At 37.7% G+C, this 8,721-nt stretch overlaps 1 protein-coding gene across 1 annotated transcript; it reads left to right on the forward strand.

Annotated features, from left to right (window-relative positions):
- The first annotated feature begins 2,011 nt into the window (after window positions 1-2,011).
- Window positions 2,012-4,391, forward strand: LOC110792280 (uncharacterized). The gene is made up of 2 exons (XM_056832069.1): window positions 2,012-2,219; window positions 2,290-4,391. The coding sequence occupies exons 1-2, from the start codon at window positions 2,012-2,014 to the stop codon at window positions 4,389-4,391; spliced, it is 2,310 nt and encodes a 769-aa protein (XP_056688047.1).
- Window positions 4,392-8,721: the final 4,330 nt, after the last annotated feature.

Genomic DNA, 8,721 nt, shown 5'->3' on the forward strand with positions numbered 1-8,721 from the left:
GGGTCTCTAGGTTGTTAAAAAAGCCCACTTTATTTCCCGTACAAAATAAAATAAGAGAAAAAAAGACCTTTGTTTAACTAACCGGGTCTCTCACATGTGTCATGGCCCACCACATTTTCTGAAAAAATAATTAATTTATGCAAGAGATCCGTTGTTTAAAATAACAGGTCTCCAATTTCCTTTTTTATCCCGCGCTCCCCCGTGTAACATACCATTCACTCTGCTTCTTTCTTCTTCCTCGTTAAAGGTTAGGGTTCTGTTCCATTGACGTTCACCATCAACGGCGACCTCACCACCAGCGTTCACCATCAACGGCGACCTAACCACCAGCGTTCTCTACCAACGGCGAGGTCACGACTAGCGAACTACAAACAGGTATTTATTCTCATCACGACTCTTTCTTTTCTTTAATTTTTGTTTCGAATTTCTGAATTTCTTGTGGGTTTTTTCGAGTTAATTTGTAATATCTGCTAGAAAGTAAGTTTTTTTTCTGAAATTTTCAATTTCAATTAAGCTAGTATTGATGTTTAATGGTGTTTGAGCCTCTGCTGTGAGATTTTGGTGGCCATAAGTTTATCCTTAATCATGTTGAATTCCCCCAAAATTTGGGGACTTTGGTGGCCATAAGTTTCGATAAAATTTATGGGTAAATGCGAAGAGAAACATAAGTTTGTTTTTTTTAGAGTTTTTCTACTGGAAAAATGGTTTTCTTGAGTGGCAATTTTTCCAATTTTGTTCTTGGCAAAAAATTTCATTGTTTGGTTGACTATTCTGGGAAGATTGGTCACTTGTGATAATCTCCTAAAAATTGGTATTCATTGTGACCAATTATGTGCCTTGTGTCAGAAGGAGAACGAGACCATTAGTCACATGTTTTTGAAGTGTGAATTTTCTAGCAGTGTGTGGCTTTTTTTGTTGAGATGGTTGGGTATACGCAGAAGGCCTGAGTCTTGAGAGAATGAACTTCAGATTGTGATGAGAAACTGGAACACCAAATCTGGTCATCACCAAATTCTCAGAATGGGTTTTTGTGTTACTGTGTATTGTATTCTTCATACCTTCAAAACAGGCCTGATTGTCCATCTGTAGAATTAGCTTTTGAATGCCCCAGTTAACTGCCATCTCTAGTCCCAATTCTGCCGCCAACAATTCAGCTTTGTATGCATTGCACACTCCCAGGTTGGCTGTAAATCCCCTGATGAATACACCCCTACTGTCACGCAGCACTCCACCTCCACCAGCTTCCCCCGGGGTTCCTTTGGCAGCCCCATCTGTATTCAAAGTAATCCAATTTAGTGGTGGAGCGAGCCAACAGATGTAAACCTCCCGCCTAGCTGGTCTAGTGCTGTATTGCAGCGTGTTTTGTACATCACTGCCAGATATTGCAGCCCATGTTTCTTCCATGCGTGCTCGCAGAAGGGACCCAGTTTCGATTGGGATCTCATCGTGCCTTCTGGTTGCATGTATTTGTAGTTCTTAAAGCTAAAATATTTGTAAATTTTTTGTTCAATTTGTGAAACAGTCTTGTTCACGATGAAGTTACGTCTCTTTTGTTTTTTTGGATTATGTATTTGTTTATGTTAATTTTATTTGTATAATCTGACAATTTTTTGTTGAACTTGTTTGCAGCAATAATATTTATTAATTAATCGATTTTGTTTGTTTTTGTTTTCAGGTCCCCTTTTAGTTTGCTGGTATTGCTAGTTTCAAGAATCAAATCATCCATTTATCCTATCAAGGCGTGAATTCTTCTACTAGGTGAGCATAATCTCCCGACTGTCATTCTCCTCTTCCATTCTAATTTAATATCACTTTCTTATGTGTGAGTTTCTAGATTATATATTTAATACCTTTTGTAGTTTCACAAATTGTTTTATGTGCCAAATTACTTTTTGAATTTTCTGTTCACCTAGTACGGTACAATAAGTGTGTTTTTTTGAGCTAGTCAACATTTATGAATATTTTATGCAATATGTTTTCAATTCCATTTGTTGGTGTGTAGTAAATAGAAATGGACCGGAGTTGGATATCAATGAAAAATCCGGGTGACCCAGAATATCAGGCAGGTGTAAGGGAATTCATTAAGTTTTCAGTTAAGAATGGCGGAGGCCGCTCCAAGCTACCTTGTCCTTGTTTCATGTGCCATAATTTCATGCATAAGAGACTCGAGGAGATACTGAATCATTTAGATAGATGGGGATTTGATAAAACATATACATGTTGGGTTTGGCACGGCGAATGCCAGGATAAAGCTTCTGTCGGTAACTCTGCGACTAATGTTTGTTGAAGGTCGTAGTGAGGGAGATAGGTTAGAGGAAATGCTCCATTTGGTCGAGGAAAATTTTGATGAAGATCCTTCCAAATTTCAGAGTTTGCTAAATGACTCTGAAAAACCTTTGTATAAAGGTTGCACTAAGTATACGAAGTTGTCTGCATTAATTAGGTTGTATAACGTGAAAGCTGGTAATGGGTTGACTGATGTAAGCTTTGATATGATATTGGACGTGTTCAAAGATATGCTTCCGGATGATAACGTCCTTCCATGTCGTACATATGAGGCAAAAAAGTCCTTAAGCGTTATGGGTTTACCTTATGAGAAAATTCATGCTTTCCCTAACGATTGCATGTTGTATAGAAATGAGAATGAGTCGTTACATTGTTGCTCAGTTTGTAATGCCTCGAGGTACAAGAAAGAGGAAGGACGGGTCCCGGCAAAGGTATTGTGGTATTTTCCATTAATACCCAAGTTTAAAAGGCTATTTTCTAATGCTGGAGATGCCGAGAAGTTGACATGGCATTTTGATGGTCTAGAAGATGATGGAATGCTTAAACACCCAGCTGACTCCCCACAATGGAAGTTTATTGATGGGAAATTCCCCGAGTTTGCCAAAGAAAAGCGTAATCTACGCCTTGCTTTGTCTACTGATGGGTTCAATCCATTTGGCTCCTTGAGTAGCACTTACAGTACGTGGCCTGTTGTTTTGATTACCTACAACTTATCTCCCACACTTTGCATGAAAAGAAGGTATATGATGTTATCATTGTTGATTTCTGGTCCAAGGCAGCGTGGTAATGATATCGACGTGTATTTGGCTCCTCTAATCGATGATTTGAAGATGCTCTGGGAAACAGGTGTAGAAGTGTTCCATGCACATCGAAATGAGAAATTCAACTTGAACGCAATGTTGTTCTGCACAATTCAAGATTTTCCAGCATATGGTAATCTTTCTGGTTATACAGTTTACGGGGAAGCAGCATGCCCCATATGCATGGAGCAATTCAAGGGACAATGGTTGTACGGATCAGGAAAACATGTGTTTGATAAAAATCGTGTATTTCTGCCATGTGATCATCACTATCGAAACATGAAAAAGGCCTTCAATGGGGAACAAGAATTTAGAGGGCGTCCTAAGATCATGTCCGGTTTAGAGGTGTTTGAAAAGATAAAAGATATCCAGATCATATTTGGGAAGAAACATCGAAAATTTCTTCCTAAGCAGGGGTTTAAGAAGTGTTCAAAATTGTGGAGCTTGCCATATTGGAGATATCTTTTTGTGAGGCACTCGCTTGATGTGATGCATATTGAGAAGAATGTGTGTGATAGTATAATTGGTACATTATTGAACATCCCTGGGAAGACTAAAGATGGACCAAAAGCTAGAGCTGACTTAAAGAACTTGGGGATCAGAGAGGAACTCCATGTTGTTGAGAAGGAGAGGGGTCGGAAATACTTGCCTCCTGCTGGCTATACACTGTCCAGGAAAGAGAAAATCGAGTTATGTGAGAGCTTGGCGGGAGTTAAAGTGCCACAGGGGTATTCTTCTAACATTCGCAACCTTGTAAACATGGAAACCTTGAAGCTTGTGGGCCTTAAGTCTCATGATTGTCATGTCTTAATGCAACAATTATTACCTGTGGCTATTCGTTCAATTCTGCCTAAAAATGTTCGACATGCCATTATCAGACTGTGTTTATTTTTTAATGCGATTTATAGTAAAGTTATTGATCCTAAAGATTTGAAAGCTTTGGAGGATGAAATTATTATAATTCTATGCCAATTAGAGATGTACCTTCCTCCATCGTTTTTCGATATCATGGTTCATTTGACAGTTCACTTAGTAAGAGAGATAAGGTTTTGTGGTCCGGTATATTTGAGAGCTCAATGGGCTTTTGAAAGGCAAATGAGAACATACCAGGGATATGTCACAAATGCTTATCGACCTGAAGGTTGTATTGCAGAACGACTTTCTTATGAAGAAGTACTCGCGTATGCTAGTGAATTTGTGGTAAATGCAATGAAGATAGGACTCCCAGTATCTCGGCATAGTGGAAGATTGAATGGTCAGGGGACCCTAGGTCGTAAACAGCTTGATATGTCTTATGAAAACTAGCACAAGGCACATTCATATATTCTGCATAATGAGGATGAAGTTGCACCATATGTTGAAAGACACATGAGATACTTGAAGAAGTATAATCCACGGGCGAACCAAAAAGCATTAGCCGAAAAACACAGCAAGTCATTCATTTCTTGGTTCCAAGATGAAGTAACCAGGGAACTTGAAGACCCTTCAACAATAATTTCTGATCGACTTAAGAGTTTAGCATATGGACCCAGCTTCACTGCAACTTATTATTCTGGATATGTTATTAATGGTTGCACTTTTTACACGAGGTTCCAAGATGAAATTAGTACTATGCAAAACAGTGGGGTTACTTTGGAAGCTGAAGCTATTCATTTTGCTAGTGCGAAAGATAATCATCCGGTGTGTGCTACTGTGCGATACTATGGAGTCATTGAGGAGATTTGCGAGTTGCATTACTCTAGGTTTTTTATTCCTGTTTTCGAATGCCAATGGGTTGACAGTAAAGGAGTTGAAGAAACTAACTTAGGGCAAATATTGGTTAATCTTAAAAAGACCGGTCACATGGAGGATCCTTTTATACTAGCTAATCAAGCTAAACAAATTTTTTATATGACTGACCCCTCTGATAAGAGAAGGTCAGCAGTTATAACACCAAGGTCTCGACTTGCCATCGATGCCACTGATGACTATTTTGATGATACTATGTTGGAGGCTAGTTCTTTGACAAGAAAGGTACAAGTTCAGGATGATGATAATGTTGATGATTCCTCGGTGTATGTGAGAGATGACCATAATGAGGGTACATGGGTTGAAGGACAAACGAAAAAAAAGGGAGTCAAGCGGAAGCGTTCTAGTAAACATGTAAATATAATGCATATACAATATATTTTTTGTTTGTTTTTTTTTTCTTTTTGTTTTTCCCTTTAAGTTTCTGTTTTTCCCTTTAAGTTTCCGTTTTTCCTTTTAAATTAACCAACTGAATTTAATTTATGGAATTTTTTGTAGGTTGATGGCCAGAAAGAAAAAGCAAGTATGTCCATCCAATGATGATGCCTCATTGGATCCTGAAAATTCTGAGAAAACGAGGCGTGAGGATGAGAGGGGTCTTACTGTACTTAATCTGGTGGGAAAAGCAATAATGGCTGGCAGCAAACTCCGTTTGGAATGGCATCCAGTAAAAAGACTTCCTATTGGAGTTCACCGATCTCATTTTTCTACCTACATTGGTGTTGTTGTGCGTGAAAGAGTTAACATCACCTATAAGGAGTGGTCTGAAGTTCCAAAAGGACTCCTAGGTGAATTGTACAATTCTATCACGTTAAGCAAACATACTCATCTTTGTTACACACTTCACCAGGGAAACTCCAGTGACTTGCCTTCTGTATGAGCTATAAATTCTGAACCTTGCAGCATGAATCGGTCTTTGTACTCACTTGGCATACGCACTAAACCACAAACCAGTAGTATATACATTTCTGAATTAGTTTTGCAGCATGATTGAAGTTTTATTTGGTACGATATTATTGTTTTTAGTTAAGTTGTCCAGAGATCATTAGGGTATGATGTTATTAGTTTTAATCGAATCTTATGAAACATATGTGATCTTCTAATATGCAATGTGTTGATTTTAATACAGTTCTTGTCACCAGAATTCCTAGTTTCATAATGAATTGCTTGTTTCGGTCTGTTTTTTAATCCCTGGAGTAGTTTTGGAACTCCAGTGACTTGTCTCAGTCATCTTATAGTTGCTGAGATGCCTTGTGTCGCATTCATGTGCGATTCTTTCACTTGGCCTATGCACCAAACCACAAACAAGTTGTTTAGGCTCTAGGTTTAGCCATTTCAACACAGTCTCCAGATCACTTTTGCAGGTTTCTGATGGTTTCTGGAATTGCTTTTACATTTGTGGCCCTTAATCCTAGGTAGGTCAGAAACATCAGTTCCCCTACTTGTTCCGGAAGAGCTCTAATTCTGGTCCCAGAGAGAATCAAGACTCTGAGTAGCTTGAATTGCTTGTGTATTGGTTCGTATCTTTGTGTGTTGTTTGATGTTTATTTGCTGTTACTGTTGCTCTATTAGACTATTATTTCACTAATTCTTAAGCTGTATAAGCTTATATTGAATCCGTTTATTTGGTTGATATAGTCTTTGCACCGAACTGAGTTGCTTGTGTCTTTTGTACTGAACATATCAGGTGAAAACCAGATATAACGAGTGCATGCTTGATTAATAAACTTAAAATATTCTGTAGTTTGTGTTTAATCTCTGAAGTAGGTAGTGAAGCTGTAGTCCTCCTCCAATCTGTACTGAAGCTTCTGGTACTGGGATAATCCATGTTTCCCAAATTGAACTGAAGTTTTATGTTTCGGACTCTCTGTCAGATATTTATTGAATTTCCTGCAAAAGTAATAAACTATGACTGCTAATTTGCTATTGTGATGTTACCAATGTAGTAAAAACAGTCTAAAGCTAATTTGCTTTTGTATCAATGCAAAGGGGTTTTTTTGTCATTGAGAATCGCAAAGGTTGGGTACTTTCAAAAGCTGCAAAGCGATGGAAAGCTTTTAAGAATAGATTAAGACTTCAATGGATGTATTTAGAAGATGGAACGATAAGACAACAACCACCATGGAAATATTCTTGGATACTTAAACCTGATTGGGATAAGTTCGTGGACTACTGCACTTCTGAGGAGTTCAAGGTAATATTGTTTCATCACTTTCTAACCATATTGTCTTTCATTCTATAGAACATGATGTTTGGAATAAATTTTCTAGTTTTCAGAAACTGTTAAGGTGCTCTCTCATAAAACCTTCACTACGTAGTGCTAGCTGCTGATTATCCCCAGTGGGTCTTCACTTGAACATAATACTTCCATCATTTAGTGCTTTCAGATATTCCAACCATCTTCTTTTTCTAGTTATGTAGGCCTTGGATTGTGTTGATTTTAATTTTTGACGAAAAGATGTTCGGAAAAACATTAGATTCTTTTTCAGGCAGGAAATATACGAGTTCATAACCTTTGTCACAAAATAAACATATTGAGAAAATTTTCAAATTCCCAATATAAAATACTTCCCTTAACAGTCAGCCACAATAAGCTTCGAATTCTGAGTGCAAACACTTGCCTTAACAGTCAGCCACAATAAGCTTGCAACTGCAACTAAAAACTTTTTGACTATGATGATTGACGTGAGCTGTGTATTAAAACTCCTCCAATTTCAATTGGTTTACACATCCTTTTACAGATAGTCACATAACAGAACTAATTACTTCATATGAAGTAATTGAGACTAGTTCATTCTCAGCAAACTCTGGGAACCATGAGCTATACAATCCAAGCATTCCAACCATAAAAATCAGGGAACGCTACCTATTCTACATACTCATTGGTATTATTGTTTTGCCAGCCAACAGAAACGTATAATTAAAGTAGGAAAAAATGCTGTCAAAGAAGTCATTTGGCAGGCGGCTTGGAAGCGTCTGGTTGATCCTTTTTTGTTCCAGTAACAGCGGCTGTTGCTGCTGCTGTCATAGCAGCTGCTGCTCCCAACTTTACACCCCCTCCAGCTTTCATTGCACCTTCAAATTCTCATGTTCACCTCATAACTAAAGACCACAACCATATTAAGGATAATGAAACTTCTATAGTATTTTCTGCAAAAAAATGATAATCCAATCGATATCTTTTAAAAAATGTTAAGGTAATAATATATTGCATTTATGCATATGTAATAACTTTAATTGTTGATTAAATTTGTAGGCTTTGAGTGAAATGAATCGTGAGAAGGCAAAGAAGAAGACCTCAAAGTATCGAGGAGGTCGACTTGGCTATCAACATTTTGAAGAACAGATAGTAAGTTTATTTTATATGGTATATATTACTAAGAATATATTTTGGGGTGTTCAACTTTCTCACCAGATACTAACAACAAAAATCTGAATTAATTTTCTACAATGTTAGGAAAAAGATCTTGAAAAGCAGGGAGTCCATGTGTCGCACGTGCCTCGACATCTCACTTGGATTAAAGCTCATTCCCATGAAAAAGATGGAGTTGTAACTTTCGATAATCCAATCGATAAGGAAATTTATGACACAATAGTAAGATATCTAACTTAAGACTTCCAAAACCTGCTTATTTTTCGAATAATTCCTGGAATGCCTCATAAAACTCGTTCAATTCTCAAATTGCAGATGACATTGGAAGCTCAAGTTCAAAGAGGTGAAATCGTTGCTAATGGTCGAGATGATATATTAGCAAGAGCATTGAATAAGCCTAAACATGGTGGTTCAGTGAGGGCCGTTGGATCAGGCATCACAAACAAAGAGTACTTTGGGTTTAACAAACCAACT

The sequence above is a fragment of the Spinacia oleracea genome, chromosome 6 (genome assembly GCF_020520425.1).
Source record: "Spinacia oleracea cultivar Varoflay chromosome 6, BTI_SOV_V1, whole genome shotgun sequence".
Lineage (NCBI taxonomy): Eukaryota > Viridiplantae > Streptophyta > Magnoliopsida > Caryophyllales > Amaranthaceae > Spinacia > Spinacia oleracea.

Excerpts from the sequence above, each read along its gene's own strand:
- LOC110792280 (XM_056832069.1), top strand. The coding sequence starts at position 2,012 with ATGGACCGGAGTTGGATATCAATGAAAAATCCGGGTGACCCAGAATAT. Across the intron at positions 2,220-2,289 it reads ATTTGATAAAACATATACAT|GTCGTAGTGAGGGAGATAGG; the intron begins GTTGGGTTTGGC and ends TGTTTGTTGAAG.